We start from the raw sequence: 15,466 nt of genomic DNA, 5'->3' as shown, positions 1-15,466 counted from the left end.
CCACTTTCCACAAGTGGCGGGGCCCATGCGGGGGGCCTCACAGTCTCCCCCTCCGGCCCTCGGAGAAGGTGGTTGGGGCCGGTGGGCTTGAGCAGGTGAGTGCTGGGGATCGTGATGCTGTGACGGGGACTATCGCACCAGGGACACAGGGCCTGACAGTCCCCCCCTTGAGGGGACCACTCGGTGTGATCTCACCAGGCCTCCTAGCCACCTGCCTGAGAGACCCCCTGGGTGACCTGACTCAGGCAGGAAGGTGCTCCCCAGTGGCCCCACGCAGGGACTCGCCCTTCTGCGGTCACTGTGCTGGAGATGGCCAGCAGCAGCCGCCTCCTTCGCCTGGAAGGGCACCGAGGGCCGGGCGGGACCTGTCCCCGGCAGCTCTCATGAGTTTTCTCTCCCAGGGTCTTCAAGGAGAGCGAGGCCTCAGGGGGCTGACGGGAGAGAAGGGCGAGCTGGTAAGAGGAGGAGGGCTGGGGAGGGAAAGGGGATGCTGGGGCGATGGGCGGGGTCCAGGGAGGGCTGCTGAGTGGAAGAGCCGGGAGGGTGGTTTCCATTTGAACCCGGTGTCCCTCCGCCCCATTTCTTCTCTCCCTGCACCACCTCTGGGTTAGTGCTGAGGCTGACCCTCCCCAGTGGCCCTCCAGGGCCCCACTGCTCCCTGGCCCAGGCTGTTCTTCCTCGCCCAGCAGCTCTGAGCTTCCCCCACTGCATCCTCCCCCCACCCCCCTAGGTTCTGGCAGTCTCTGCTCAGTCACCCCCAACTTTCCCAGCTGTGCTGGTGTTTAGGCTGAGCCTGGTGGTGACTGTCCCACCCCCTGGGTGGGCCCGGCTGAAGGACAGCTGTCTGGGTTCTGGCTCTGATTGGCCTTTGGCCCAGGAAGGAGATGAGGAATGTTGGCGGGGGGGGGGGGGGGGGGGACTACCGGTTCACCTTTCTTTGCAGGGTCCTCCTGGACAGCCCGGCTATCCAGGTGCCATGGGCCCCCCAGGACTGCCTGTGAGTGGGGGCTATTGACTGGGGTGGGGCTGGGGCGGGGTCCAGAACCTGGGGTGGCAAGGGTAGGACCAGGCTCAGGCTCTGTCTGTCTCAACACTCCCACCCATGCCCAGGCAAGTCCAGGGCAGAAGCCCCCAGTAGGGTGGCTGGGCTGACCCCTCTGCTTTGGCGTGCCCCTTAGTCACTGCTGCACATTGTGAGCTGGCTTTTGGGGTACCCCAAGAAGCTCAGACACGATGGTTGAGCTCCACCTCCTGGGGGATGTTGGAAAGTTGGGGGGGTCTGTGCAATGGTACCACCCTGCTTAGGAGCCTCAGTATACACTGAGGGCCACAGTGGTGGGTGGGAGACAGCGGCAGCTCCCTCTGTGCTCCCCCATGGGGTCCAGGGCACCAGCATTCCAGCGGCAGTTTCTGCCATTAGCAAGGGGGCCCGCGTGCCTCTGAGTCCCCTCTCCTCTTCCTCGCCAGGGCAGCAAGGGAGAGCGCGGCTACGTTGGACCCTCAGGGGAGAAGGGGGAACAGGTGAGTCTTGGCAGCACCCTCAGCCGTGAGGGGGCTGCTCCAGCTGCTTCCTCATCCCAGGGGCCTGCTCCAGCTGTGTCTCGATTTCTCCCCGGGGCACTGGGGATGTGGAGGCGGCAGCTGCATCCCAGGTCCCCTGAGACATGCTGTCTGACTGCAGGCAGGTGGCGGGGGTCTGACGGGACAGCCTGTGTCCTTGCGAAGGCCCCGTGGGTGGGATGGGATGAAACCCAGCTCTCCTCTGGTCTGTGCTGAGCTCAGAGGGAGCCGTGAGCAGATGGGGACACCGAGGCTCACCCAAGGTCCCCAAGCGGGTCAGGAGAGAGCTGGTGGGGGAGTCTGGGCTGGAGGCCGAGACCTCAGTGACAACCTGCTCCATCTTAGCCTGGCTGTCCCCTGCCTCTGGCGGGGGCCTCTGGCAGGAGGAAGTCACCCCACTTCTGCACAGACCCCATCGTAAATCTCTCACGGGGCTGCCGGGTGCCAGGCAGACTCTGCTCCCGGCTGCTGGGAGAATAGCACAGGCATCTCCCCCCCCCCTTCCCTCGCAGGGGAAGAAAGGGGTAGAAGAGGGCAGCATTTGGGACTGGAGGGGACACAGGCCCTAGGGAAGTCAGGGGAGATGGAGGGTCTGTACTGGGGACTTCTGGAGAGAGGCCACGGTGGCAGGGGTGGGTGAGCCCCGTTACTGGGTGAGCTTCAGGCCCCATGATGATTCAGAAGGTTTTAAGAAGCCCAGAAGGGTGTTATGTCCCTGGAAGGGAGTTTCGCTCACACACTGACCAGACCAGACGCGAGGATGCAAAGGCAAGGCCCCTTTATTGCTAGCTCGAGCTAGGGTCTGAGTCTCATCCACGCAGTGGAGTCTTGACAAGGACCCCAACTCCTACAAATTCTGAGCAGCTTATTTAGGGTTTGATTACATAACAGCATTTATTTTCCCCTAGGAACTGGAAATATGTTTCCAATTCTGGTCCCAGTCCTGTCCCGTGACTCCAGGGACCAACACTGTGTTTCCAATTCTTGGTGCCAGTCTTGTCCCATTACTCCACTCCCTTGGCCCTCTCTGCTTGTCTGGACGCCACTGCCCATGCCCCCTATTCTGATAGGCTGTCCCCACGGGTTGGTTTATCTGCCCAGGATGATATTGTTTTCTGAGAAGTCGGGACTTTCTGGCGGGGGAAATCAAGACTAGGCCTGCCGGGGCTAGAGCAATAGCACAGCGGGTAGGCTGTTTGCCTTGCACGCGGCCGACCCAGGTTAAATTCCCAGCATCCCATATGGTCCCCCAAGCACTGCCAGGAGTGATTCCTGAGTGCAGAGCTAGGAATAACCCCTGAGCATCGGCTAGGTGTGACCCAAAAAGAAAAAAAAAAAAAAAGACTAGGTCTGCTGAGTTTTGGTCTTAAAGTGGAGGCCTGTCAGGGTTGGCATTGGGGGATCAGGGGGTGGAGAGGTACTCTATAGGGGACATCAGGTCAGCCCTGGATGGCAGGATGGATTGTGTCCTTGTGATCAGGACGTGCGAGCTGGGGTCTCAGAAAGAGGGAGAGAGGGAGGAAGCGAGGTGGGCAGGCTGGTCCCTGTCACCTCGAGGGAGGCTCACCCACCCTGCTCCTTCTACGGCAGAGGGGCGCCATGAGCAGGCGGTGTGAGCCAGGAGCTCTGCTGGGGGACGGTGATTCAGCTGGAGAGGAGTCCGGGGCCTTAGAGGAGCACCCCCTGCCCGCCACTGCCCCTGCCCAGTGAGTGGCTCCAGGGTGGTGGCCGCAGCTGCTCCCGCTTCTCTGTGTTTCTAGGGCTCTCCCGGATCCGAAGGTGTCCCGGGACCCCCAGGCCCAGCGGTGAGTGGCGGTGGGGCCAGGAGGGGTGGGCAGAGGGACTCTATGTCCTGCTCCCACCTGGAGAGAGGACAAGGAAATTGAGCTCCGGTGACACTGTTCTCTGTGGCGACAGGGTCCCCGAGGAGAGCGAGGACCACAAGGGAACTCTGGTGAAAAGGGTGATCAGGTGAGCTTGGCAGGGGTCGAGGGGCGGGGCCGCAGCTCTGACTCACCAGCGCCCATACTCTGAAGCCGAACCCCCACTCCCCATGCCTGAAGTCTCACCCACTGCACAGAGTGACTGTCCCCTTGCTTCTTCCCCCAGGGATTCCAAGGGCAGCCCGGATTCCCAGGCCCACCAGTAAGTGAGGGCCCAGAGCAGCTCTGTGTGTGTTCGGGATGGGGCTGGTGGCCAGGGCAGCAGGAGCAGCAGCCTAGGGGAGGGCCCTGCCAGGGGCCGCCAGCTCCTGGGTGTTTTGTGGGGCTCACAGGGAGGTTGACCTGGCAGAGCCCCCCTCAGCCCCGTTCCCACTCCCGTTTGCTCCTTTGTTGATATAGGGTCCTCCTGGATTCCCAGGCAAAGTTGGAGCACCGGGCCCACCCGGCCCCCAAGCAGAGAAGGTGAGCAGGACCCCCAAATTGGGCGCCTCCCCAAGATCTGAACCCCACAGTTCCCAAGCCCCTGTCTCAGTCCATCATCAGACCTTCAGGAAATTCAGATAAACTCTGGGAAGGGCCCTGGCTGGGCAGACCTGTGGGCGCCTAGGGAAGGTGGTGGGGAGGGGCCGGGGGGTGTCGTGAGGGGTGGGACCAGCCCCGCTCCTCAAGGGGGAAGTCAGGGAATGGAAGCAAGGAGGGAGACAGAGCAATGACCACGGGACCCCCCCTTCTGGGCCCGACAGCTGCAGGGAACCCTCTGACTTGGGCCCCAGTTGTGCTGCTCGGGTCATTCCCAGGGGCCAGAGAGGACAGGGGTGATCTGTGCCTGCAGATTGGTGGGGGCAGCAGGAGACCCCGGGGAGCCCTATGCTCTCTGTCCACAGGTTTGACGATACTGTGGACCAGCTTCGGAGACCAGTTTTGTGGGGGTGGAGATCCCTGACTCATTTCAACTTCTGGGCCCCCTTAATATGATGGGGGGCTGGTGTACAGGGGCCCCAAGATTAACTTCTCAGAGTTTGGGATTGGGTGGGGGGAATCATGGTTTGGAGGCAGAGATAAGAGGCCTGGAGCTCTTGGGGCTCCTCTGTCCTCTGCTGGCCGTAGCCTAAGGGCCAGAAGGCTCCTCCCAAAGGGTTTTGTCTGACTGCCCAGCTTCAGGCCCAGAGAGGCCTGGACACCCCAGGAGTGCCCAGAGGGAGCAGCGTCTTAGGGCAGCAGAGAAACCCCTCCCAGAAGGTCCGGCAGGTGGTGTGCCTCCTCCGCAGTCCCTGGGACCCTCTGCTGCTGCTCTCCTCAGGCCTCATTGCCGGGTACCCCAACCTCTGGCCCAGGGTGTCCCGCCCAGCTCCCTCTGGGACTGACATTTCCCAGGGCCGTGCTGGCCCCTCCTGGCAGCTGGCAGCATTGCAGTGCCACCCAGCTTCCCCTCCCCCCTTGCTGGGTCTCTAACTGGGTCCCTCCTGCTCTCCAGGCAGCCCCTCTCCCCAGGGGAATCGGGGCTGCTGCCTACACCCCCTCATTCTCTGAGTCCACATGCCTGTTGCCACGCCCCGCTGTGAGCCTTCTGCAGGGCCGCAGCTCTCAGACTTTGTGTTGTAGATGGAGAACTCTCGCCTCGCCTCGGAGACAGGAGTGAATCTGGCTCAGGCCGGGGTCCTGGGCTGCTCATCCCCCTCCCCAACTCTGGGGCTCCTCCAGGAACCCCCAGAGCTCTGAGAAGAGCCTTTTGGAAACTGCCGGTCTCGGACGAGGTTCAGGGCCCTTCCGCAGGGGTTCTCGGCCTGCCCCTCCTCCTGCCCACTCTGCCCTGGTTGTCCACATTCTCAGCTCATGCCTCCATGCTCAGTCAGGACTCAGCCCAGCAAACCTTTAGCCCTGCCCGGACCCCGCTGGAGTTTCCCTCAGAGCCACTCTCGGTGACTGTGACAGTTCCCTGGCCTGGCCAGAGCGAGCTTTGGAGCTCCCAGAGCCTCAGCCAGGCCGGGGACCCTTTCTGGATGTACCATTAGAGCCCCAAAGTGCTCGTGTGTGTGTGTGCGTGCGGTCTGGCCCCTTCTGTCTCTGAGCACCACCCTGGCTGAGCTGCTGCACTGAAGAGGCTCTGTCCCCCGCCCCTCCTGGGGGCCCCTCCCTCTCTTGAGGCTCTGCTGACCTTGTGGGGGGGATCGTTTCCAGGGCAGCGAAGGGATCCGAGGCCCCTCGGGCATGCCTGGCTCCCCGGGGCCCCCGGGCCCTCCTGGGATTCAGGTGAGTGTGTGCCCTGCCTGGCGTGGGGGTGGGGAGCACTGAGCGCTGGTGCAGCCGTGGGAAATGCTTTCTCCTCTCCCCAGGGCCCTGCTGGCCTGGATGGTCTGGACGGCAAGGACGGCAAGCCTGGCCTGAGGGTGAGCTGCTGGGCCCAGCCCTCCCCCCCCACCCCCCATTTCTTCTCCAGGAGTCCAAGTCAAGAAGCTGGTGGGGGGGGGGGCTGGAGCGATAGTACAGCGGGTAGGGTGTTTGCCTTGCACACGGTCGACCCGGGTTCAATTCCCAACATCCCATAGGATCCCTGAGCACTGCTAGGAGTAATTCCTGAGTGTAGAGCCAGGAGTAATCCCTGTGCATTGCTGGGTGTTACCTCCTTGCCCTCCTCCCCAAAAAAGAAAGCTGGTAAGCTGGTGGGGTGAGACCTGTCAGAGGAGCTGCACCTTCCTGGGCCTGCCTCACCGCACATACCCTTCAGGTGCCAAGGGTCCCAGCTTCTCAGCTGCCCCAGGGACCTTATCATCTGGGAAGGGCCCAGCCTGCCCAAAGGCGGGACAGTGAAGGGGGGGGGGGGGTGCAGCTTTCTCAAGTAGCTGAAGGAAGTCACTGGGGTGTCAGGGAGCACAGGCCATGGCGGGTGCCAGGGTGGGCGCCAGGGTGGCTGGGCCTGACCACGCCGGGAAGCCTCGGCCCAGTGAATCACTGCTCAGCCTCCGCAGTTCGTGGCCCCCCACTCAACCCTTGGGTCGGGTGTTGCTGGACAATCTGGGGCACGTGGCAAGTGACAGAGCATCACGGTCAACCCACTTCAGTTCCCCAAAGGAAAGCAGAGGCCCCACGAGGACCCAGCTGGAGTCCACCCTGCCTCCTTCCCTCCTCCCTGGTCCTCCCTGGGTCCTGGGCTAGAGAGGGCCAGGGCGCGGGGACAGCAGAGAGCTGGGTACTAGCTAATAAGGCTGGTGCCTCATGCTTCTTTCTCTAGGGGGACCCCGGTCCTGCTGGCCCGCCTGGACTCATGGGACCCCCGGTAAGCTGAGCGGCAGGAAGGAGCGGGGGCGGGGGGGGGGGGGCGGCGGGTGAGTCCAGGCAGAGCAGGTGCAGGTGCTGCCTCGGGGAACGGAGGCAGACTGCTGGGGAGCTCAGGAGGGGCTGAGCATTGGTTTGGGAGTGGGCAGATGCCCCCCACCCCAGGGGAGGGAGAGGCAGGGGATGTGGCAGCTCCCTGCTTCCTCTTCCAGGGATTCAAGGGGAAAACAGGACATCCCGGCCTCCCTGGCCCCAAGGTAAGGCCAGGGCACCCAGCACACTGGAGGCCTGGTTGAGTGGATGTGCCACCTGACCCTCAGGGAGGTGCCATCCCATGTTCAAGTCGCCTGAGTCACTGGTGCCCAGCAGCCTAGTCAAGGCGTCACCATCTGCCAGCCTGAGGACACCAGGAGCCTCTGGTCCGAGCTGCAGTGGACCAGAAGGGTCAGTGGGAGTGTGGTCAGCTGAGCTCCTGCTGTTCCCCCCACCCCCTTCTCTTTCCCACAGGGTGACTGTGGAAAACCGGGTCCCCCTGGCAGCAGTGGCCGGCCTGGAGCTGAGGTGAGGGCTGGGGTGTGCACAGAACCTTGTCCAAATGTGGGGTGGCCTTCGTCCCTGAGGTAGCCCCTTCTTCCACCCCTGCTCCTTCCGGGGAGGTCTGATGGCACCCCCACATCACCTGCCCACCTTGAGGCTCCCTGGAGTGGGCGGGAGTCACTAACCTGGAAAGGCCGCATCTGGCCTCTCAGCTGGAAGGGGCTTTCTGGGGGCTCCCTGGCTCTGGGCTTCCTCCCTCCCCACTGCACAGCCCCCAGTGTCGGGTGATAATGTCTGTTTCTGACCCCTGCAGGGTGAGCCTGGCCCTATGGGACCTCAGGGAAGACCCGGCCCCCCTGGCCACGTGGTGAGTTAATCTGTGTCTCTGGCGCTCCGGGAATGGGGTCCCCTGAGGGGCTGGGGAGGGGATGGCCTCAGGAGCGACCCATTGGTCTCAGGCTCCCCTCCCATTTCTTCTTCTCTGGGAAACATCGCATTTACTTATCAAAATAAAGATTGATCATTCGGTTTTTCGGTACATGATCACAGAGCGCCTGCTCCATGCTGGGCACTGCTCCAGCACAAGGGTGCTGAGAGAGTGCGAGAAAAGCCGTGATACCAGGGCTCATGATGGAACACAAGAAGCTCTCCCGTCCTCATCATTAATTTTAAGGATCTCCTGGGGTCCAGAGACCCAGGACAGTGGGGCCCTCACGTCCCACATAAGGAGCCTCACACCCTGAATTGCTGTCCCTAGGGAAATGCGGGACACTTTCCCTGCTGCCGTCCCCCTAGTCAGCCTCAGAGCTGGACATTCCTGCCCCTGGAAACTGGCAATGAGGACAACAGTTCCTGCCCCTAGAACCTTCTGTCTGGGAGCAGGGGAACACACTCTGAGAAAGACCCAAGTGCCACTGGTCAGCGAAGCCTCTCAGAACTGAAGAAAGGGGGTCCTGATTAACTTCTCAGGCCTTCGCCCCCACAGTCTACCTCATGTGCTCAGTGGAAGGGGCCTATGGCCCGGAACCCCAGGGGCTGCCCCTGAAAACAGGCTTAGGGCAGAGAGCAAAGCTCTCTCCCTCCCACTGACTTGGACTCTCTTCAGGGACCACCAGGACCACCGGGCCAGCCGGGCCCCGCCGGGATCTCTGCCGTGGTGAGTGACATGCTCCACTGGGCCTGTCTTCCCCGTGCCCCATCCAGGGGTCATGGGTGGGTGTGGGGAGTATTTGATCCCCATTTCCCTCCTGCCCTGGCCACGGCCTCTCTTGCTTCTGGCGTGCCAGCGCAGTGCCTGGCCCCAAGTTCCAGCAGCACCGTCTCCTGCGGGTCTGGTGGCGACAGAGGAACTGGGCCCTGGTGGCCCTATCCAGGGGGCATCTTGCCTCCGGGTATGGGGGGTTCGCCTTCCCTCGACCCCCCCTCTCTTTTCTCCAGGGCCCGAAAGGAGACCGGGGAGCCACCGGAGAGAGAGGTCTTTCCGGCATCCCGGGCCAGCCTGGTCCACCCGGACACCCTGGTCCCCCGGTAAGACCCCACCTTGTGGCCTTGCCCGTCCTGGGGGAAGGCCCCCAGAAAACAGCCGCGTGCAACACTGCGCTTGAGGGTCTCCAGGGCAGCAGGGGCCGTGGGCTTAGAAACCCAGGATGGGGCCATGAGCAGGAAGTGGCGAGGAGCCCGTGGGGGGAGCAGCCGAGCTCAGCAGGCCTGCGCGGTGCCTGCACACAGGCCCGGCCTCACCTTCGCTTGCCTGTCACGCGCTTCCCACTGTCCTGGAGCCCAACCGCCACTCAGAAACCTTGCCGCTTTCCCTGACATTTAACAGACGAGCCGTGGCATTTTGGCCACTGACAAATGCTGAGCATTTGTCTCCTAATCTGTCCCGTGGCCCTAGTTAGTCGGTCTGGCAGTCCCCATTTACTAGGCAAGGAAAGCAAAGCACGTCAAAGTGAGGCCGTTGGCCGAGGGCCGCACAGCCGCCAGTGGAGAAGCCTGTCGTGGAACCCGTGTCCTCCTCTTCCTAAAGTTTCAGATGTGACCAAGTCTGGGGGGAGAGGGGCGCGGGCTGAGGAATGGGGGCAGAAACCCTGGTGTTCTAGCTCCCCAGGCTGGTGTGTGGCCCCCAAAGCTGCCTCTGTTCAGGGGACAGCAGCAACAATGGGGGCTGGTGGTTCCGGGGCGGGCGTAACTCCCGTGGGGGTCAGCATTTCTGCTTGGAGGACCCAGCCCTGACCCCGGGGCAGGCAGCTCCCTTTTTCTTTCCCTCCCTGCTGGTTTGGGGTGCCTCTGCCTTCAGTCACAGAGCCATTCCCACCCCAGCCCTGCAGCGAGCAGGGGCCCAGGAGGGAGGCGGTGGGTTCGGGCACCAGCTGATGCCTGGGAGCTCACCAAGCACAGGATCATAATTCATGTACTCACCCCACAAACATCTCACTGGTTCTTGGGACCAGGGAGTGTTGCCCTACCCAGATCAAGGCAGGCACCTCTGTTCTTCCCTGGCCCAGCTTGGTCAATGTCTGGTCAATGAATGGTCTGTGGACCTGATGTCCATATTGATGGTCTGTAGACATCAGTGTGGGACTCGGGGACTGGGCTGGGTGGGAAATAAGTTTTCATAATCTGGCTCAGAGTGTGGGGTGGCGGTGGGGGGACTGGGAAGGGGCTGACCAGGCCTGCTGGCCAGGATAGGCCTGTGACAGACATGAAGCTGACTTGGCCTCTTCATGTCCCCATTATTCTCTCCTCCCCAGGGTGAACCTGGTGCAGATGGTGCAGCTGGAAAAGAGGTACTGTGTGCCGGGTGCCCCCTCTCCTGGGTGTGGAAACACAGGAGGCTGCTGTTCTGGGGAAGGGAATCGGGGTCCTGGGGATGAGGGCCAGAGCGAGACTCTGTGTTCTGACCCCATCCAGCTGGGCATGAACAGGACAGGGCCTGCTGTGGTAGGTGATGCTTCCTGTTAGGACCTGCCTCCCGGGACAGACTTAACCCCTGACTTTTCTTTTCCTCTAGGGACCCCCGGGAAAACAAGGGCTCTATGGCCCACCTGGTCCAAAGGTGAGCAGGCACACTGGCTCTGCCAGTGACACAGGGGCTGACTAGGAATTCAGCGGTGGCAAGAAGCAGAAAACTAGTGGGAATGTGCAGGAACCCAAGTGGGCAAAATCTGGAGCAACCTTGCTTTAGAATGTCTCAGGGGGGCCGTTCTGGGGTCCTTAGCTGTGGGCCTGGGGACAGAAATCAGCCCATTCCCTCATTCACTCATCCAAGTCAAGATCTGCAGACACTCGCTTGCATCTCAGGTCCCTGTGCCAGGCTTCATACATATAGCTCCCCAAACCACGGGTGCTCACTCGGTGAGGGCACTCCGGCCCCTACAGTTGGTGGTCAGAGGGAGCAAGTGTCCATTCAACCTGGGAGCCAGGGAGGCTGCACAGGCTAGAGCCTTTCCTCCAGGAGGGACAAGGCAGTGGGGCCAGATCTGAAAGTTCTTCTGAGTGAGGTCTGGCCACAGATAGAGAACAGGTGCTCAGGCAGCATCCTGAATGTTCCTGAAGGCTGGGAAGGAGCGGGATACCAGGGTGCCACCAGAATTTCCTTTGTTTTTAATATCAAAAAATTTTTAATTGCATGATTAAAAATATTTTCTTCAATAGTGGCAAAAACGTTTCTAAACATGAAAGAGGATTTGTGGCTATACCTTATAACCAGTATTTGCAATGGAATGGGCAGCTTTATTACCTATCTTCCTTGTATTAAAAACTGACCCTCTCAATTGCCAGCGGCAGAATAGTTTAAGCAGGAAGAAATGCCTTGGGACATGTCTTTTAGAAGATGGGCTCTGGAGGTAGAGGTGGGGTGACCCATAGGAATTCCATGGCCACAGTCCAGAGGGAGATGCTGGGAGCTTGGAGGGAAACGGGGTGGATGGAGAAGAGGGCTGGACATCACTAGGTCAAGCTGACTGGACTCAGGAGCCTCCTGTGCTTACAGGGTGATCCGGGACCTTCAGGACAGAAAGGCCAAGCTGGAGAGAAGGGAAGAGCTGGCATGCCTGGTGGGCCAGGCAAGAGTGGCTCCATGGGGCCAGTTGGCCCTCCAGGTCCAGCAGGAGAGAGAGGCCACCCTGGATCTCCAGGGCCTGCGGGGAGCCCTGGATTGCCTGGGGTGCCTGGATCCATGGTAAGGGTCAGGGGACAGCTGGCGGCCACGGGCACTGTCCCAAAGAGCAGATCTGCTGAGTGGCACATAACTGTTCTTGCTGACTCTGTGGAAAGGGCACGCCGCTGTATGGGGGTTCCTAACTGGATGGGGGTTGTTCTCCCTAGAAACATGCTCTGATGCATAAAATGTGTTGTATATTTTGGGGTGGGGGTTCAGGGAGCATTGGATTAAGTGTTAAGTATCAGCGAGAGGCTCCCACCCCCTTTACCCCCTCCCCATCGAAGTCCTTTGCCGGGGGGAGAACACCGGGCTTAGGAGTCTTAATTGTGACAGGTTTTCTGCTCTTTCCTCAGGGAGACATGGTGAATTATGATGAAATCAAAAGGTTCATCAGACAAGAGATCGTTAAAATGTTTGATGGTAATTGGCTGAGTGACAGTGGGTGCGAGACGGCCCGCCCAGTGCTCACCCCCCCCCCCCCGCCCCCGCTCCATTTCCTTAAGCTCATCCCACCTCACCCATCACAGGCAGGTGCTTGGTTAGGCACACGCACACCTTCCCTATCCCCTGCTCCCTTCGTGCTCCAGCCCCCACTGGAGCATGGGAGATAGACAGGAAAATTGATAGGGTGTGTGGCTGTGTGCAGTGTGCTCCAGCAGGGGCTGTGAGCAGTAGCTGAGACCACTGCTGTGGGCTCATTGGACTCTCTCGACTGAGATACCAACGAGCATCTGGGGAGCCACAAGCCCCGTCCAGAGGGTCCATACGCTCCCCAGGAGGCCACCCTGGCTGCCCAGCAAGGCCTTTGTCCTAAGCCCGGTGAAGCCCTGGAGAGTGTTGGAGACAGTCTTTTACCATCTCTGCACCGAGAGCTCATGTAGAGACCCCCAGGAGGCCCACCCAAGTCCCTCTGCAGGGTACCTGCTCCCCATTCCGTATCCCACTGGCCTCTCTGCAGTCGTGGGGTCCTTCTGAGTGTGGGGCTCTGACTGCCCTGTTCTTTCCTACAGAGAGGATGGCTTATTACACCTCCAGGATGCAGTTCCCCGTGGAGATGGCGGCAGCTCCTGGGCGGCCGGGGCCCCCAGGGAAGGACGGCGCTCCAGGCCGACCAGGAGCCCCAGGGTCGCCCGGGCTCCCGGGACAGATTGGCAGAGAAGGACGGCAGGGTTTGCCAGGGATGAGAGGTAGCTCTGCCTTTCTAGTCCCTGGGTGCATGTGGAGCTGGGGGATGGAGGTTGGGGGGAGACTCAGAAGCATGGCATGAGGTCTCCTGTGAAACCCCAAGGTGGGTTTCGGTTCTTTGCACTGGAGTACCTCCTGCTCAGGGGTAGGACTGACTTTCTTTCTTTTATCCCAGGATTTCCCGGTTCCAAAGGTGAAAAGGGGGACACTGGTATTGGCATTGCAGGAGAAAATGGTCTCCCCGGCCCCCCAGGTAAGAAGAAGCAGCCATCTGAGACCATAATTACTGAGTGATGCAGGTCTGCTGAGTCCTACTCAGTAATGCCGCCATGTGCATGGCTGGGAGAGGGCAGGCCCATGCCCACCTCTGTCCAGAATGGGGCTGGCAGGACACAGGTAGAGAGCTGGGCATGCAGGTGCCAGGGAATGTGAGCTCCAGTCCTGGTCAACGTCACTCAGACAAAGCTGGGTGTCCTGGTGTGTGGCTCCAAGACCCAACCTCGCTGCTCAGCCATGCGCCCCTCTAGACCTGCGTCCTCAGCCCGGGTAGGAGAGAACAGGGCCTTTCTCTCAGAGTGGGGCTGGAGGCTCAGTGAATGGTACTTTCAAAAGCCCGGGACCCAGCTCACAGAAATTCACCCCAAACTACTCAGACGCAGTGTTATGGCTGCTATGTTAAGATCAGGTCTTCAGGCCGTGAAGTACTCGCCCCAGGGACGTCCATCCGATGTAGGGGCTCCTTTGCCATGATCAGAGTTTCTCCTTTTCCTGTGATCTGGGTATCCTGATCTCCTTTTCTGACTCTTCTCTCCCCAGGGCCTCAGGGTCCTCCAGGCTATGGCAAGATGGGTGCCACCGGACCCATGGGCCAGCAAGGCATTCCTGGCATACCTGGTCCCCCAGGCCCCGCGGGCCAGCCAGGCAAGGCTGGCCACTGCAACCCCTCTGACTGCTTTGGAGCCATTCCGATGGAGCAGCAGTACCCACCCATGAAGAGCATGAAGGGGCCTTTTGGCTGAACTCAGCCCTACCGTCAGATGAAGGACTCCGCTGGGACCAGGAGCTTAACTTACAGGACTCTGTCATGGGTTGTGAATGTTTTTTGTGTTTTAGTTTTTTAAATGGCTGTTAATATTTTTTTACCAATAAACAAACAAAACTCCCGTGATCCCACTCCAGTGGGGTTTCTCTGGTGCTCCAGCTGCAAGTCCGTGTCGTCCTGCTCTTGTCACTGGGTTCTGGGGGCAAAAAGAGAGCCTCACTTCCATGGGCTGTGGCCCACCAGTGGGCTCATGCACTGACGCTGCCTAGAGTTTCCCAGCTTGGCTCCTCTCCCGAGATGTCCTCTTCTGGGCCTTTGCACCTGGTATCCTGGCCTTCATGGCACACTTCTCAAGTCAGAAAAAGGGGCACCATTCAGTTCCTCTGCACAAGTAAACAAAAACAGTGAGGTGTACTGAGCCTTACTACAGCAGGTAGGGTACTTGCCTTGCATGTGGCCAGCACGGTTTAGCTCCCAAGCACCATATATGGTCTCCTGAGCCCTGAAAGGAGTGATCCCCTGAGCACAGAGTCAGGAGTAAGCCCTGAGCATCACTGGGATGAATCAAACAAACAAACAAACAAACACAAAAAGATCTGAAGACCCTTCTTCCAGCTCATAAAGGTTTGTCTCAGCTGGCTTCCCTAAAGAAATCAGTGTGTGGTCCCCACCCACTTACTTCCTCCCCGCTTTGAGCAAGACCCAACGCCAATCCAGGCCGTACCTTGGGAGATAACACTCTGTACTGAGATGTGCTCATCCACCTGCAAGTGCTCAGTCTCTTCTTGCTGCTCCAGTAATTCTGTGATTAGGAAGCCCATACAAACAGGAGCAGGAGAGACTGAAGCCCTGGTCTAGGCAACTAGGGAACGCTTCTCTGGGAAATGAGATGGAACCTCCTGCCCACTCCAATGCATGGCTCTGTCCCTAGCTCTCCTGGGCTGCAAATGGTATATTTGTTATTAATGTATTTATTTGCTGGATTGGGGGTGAACCAATTTGGCTGTGCTCAGGGATTACCCCAGGATCTGCACTCAGAGATCACTCCTGGCAGTGCCAATCATCACTCCACACCAACTGCAGCGCCCGAGATGGAACCCAGGTTGGCTGCGTGCAAGACAAGTGACCTACCCACTGTACTATCTCTTTGGACCTCTTTTGGTATTTTTTGTTCATCAAACATGTGGTGCTTCTCTGTATCTTCTAACCCAGGCCTTCAAAACCAGACCGCATCTGTGAACGAGGAGGGCAAGGGCAAATAGCTATCAGATCCAAGTACACAGCCCACAAATGGGTTTGGTGGTCTCTCTGCTGTCTCCTTCTTCATATGTGAAAAGGATCTGACAGCAAATCAACTACTGTAGAAACATTCTGCCTTAAGCTGCTCCCTCTACTTTTCAGATCTCTTGTCCTGATGGGCTGGTTGCCTAGAAGAAAGCAAGAGGTACATCCAGAGGGACGTCCAAAGAAAGACTTTACTGGCCCAGGTTTTCTGGAAGGGATAAACAAGTTGGATAAACTTCAAAGGGATCTTCATAAGGCTCAGAAATGTATGCAGAGTCCAGATGCTTATCCAAACTGCCTAAAGCCTTCAAACTAGCTGTCAAATCACTCCAGAGCTGGTCTTTCCAGCACCATTCTGAAAATTCCCTTTACTGGTTGAGCCCCAATTAGCAGCACGCCAGCCTGGGAATGGCCTTGCACAACCTTGGCCCTATTTCTTTACTGCTAGAAGCAAGGTGTGTCAAAGGCCAGAGGGATGGG

At 59.5% G+C, this 15,466-nt stretch overlaps 1 protein-coding gene across 1 annotated transcript in view; it reads left to right on the top strand.

The window, feature by feature from the left end:
- Positions 1–13,867, top strand: part of COL16A1 (collagen type XVI alpha 1 chain) — a 47,625-nt gene extending 33,758 nt beyond the window's left edge. Inside the window, exons 51-72 of the mRNA XM_056122695.1 lie at positions 402–455; positions 944–997; positions 1,468–1,521; positions 3,321–3,365; positions 3,478–3,531; positions 3,670–3,705; positions 3,903–3,965; positions 5,682–5,753; positions 5,837–5,890; positions 6,733–6,777; positions 6,989–7,033; positions 7,284–7,337; positions 7,627–7,680; positions 8,419–8,469; positions 8,751–8,840; positions 10,064–10,099; positions 10,324–10,368; positions 11,305–11,493; positions 11,829–11,895; positions 12,486–12,662; positions 12,836–12,913; positions 13,477–13,867. Coding sequence (XP_055978670.1) covers positions 402–455; positions 944–997; positions 1,468–1,521; positions 3,321–3,365; positions 3,478–3,531; positions 3,670–3,705; positions 3,903–3,965; positions 5,682–5,753; positions 5,837–5,890; positions 6,733–6,777; positions 6,989–7,033; positions 7,284–7,337; positions 7,627–7,680; positions 8,419–8,469; positions 8,751–8,840; positions 10,064–10,099; positions 10,324–10,368; positions 11,305–11,493; positions 11,829–11,895; positions 12,486–12,662; positions 12,836–12,913; positions 13,477–13,679 — 1,620 coding nt within the window. The 3' untranslated portion in view covers positions 13,680–13,867. The remainder of the gene's footprint in view (positions 1–401; positions 456–943; positions 998–1,467; positions 1,522–3,320; positions 3,366–3,477; positions 3,532–3,669; positions 3,706–3,902; positions 3,966–5,681; positions 5,754–5,836; positions 5,891–6,732; positions 6,778–6,988; positions 7,034–7,283; positions 7,338–7,626; positions 7,681–8,418; positions 8,470–8,750; positions 8,841–10,063; positions 10,100–10,323; positions 10,369–11,304; positions 11,494–11,828; positions 11,896–12,485; positions 12,663–12,835; positions 12,914–13,476) is intronic.
- Positions 13,868–15,466: the final 1,599 nt, after the last annotated feature.

The sequence above is a fragment of the Sorex fumeus genome, unplaced genomic scaffold (genome assembly GCF_029834395.1).
Source record: "Sorex fumeus unplaced genomic scaffold, SorFum_2.1 ptg000047l, whole genome shotgun sequence".
Classification (NCBI taxonomy): Eukaryota; Metazoa; Chordata; class Mammalia; order Eulipotyphla; family Soricidae; genus Sorex; species Sorex fumeus.
Note: the sequence above shows the minus strand (reverse complement) of the source record. Positions and strands in the feature narration are given on the sequence as shown.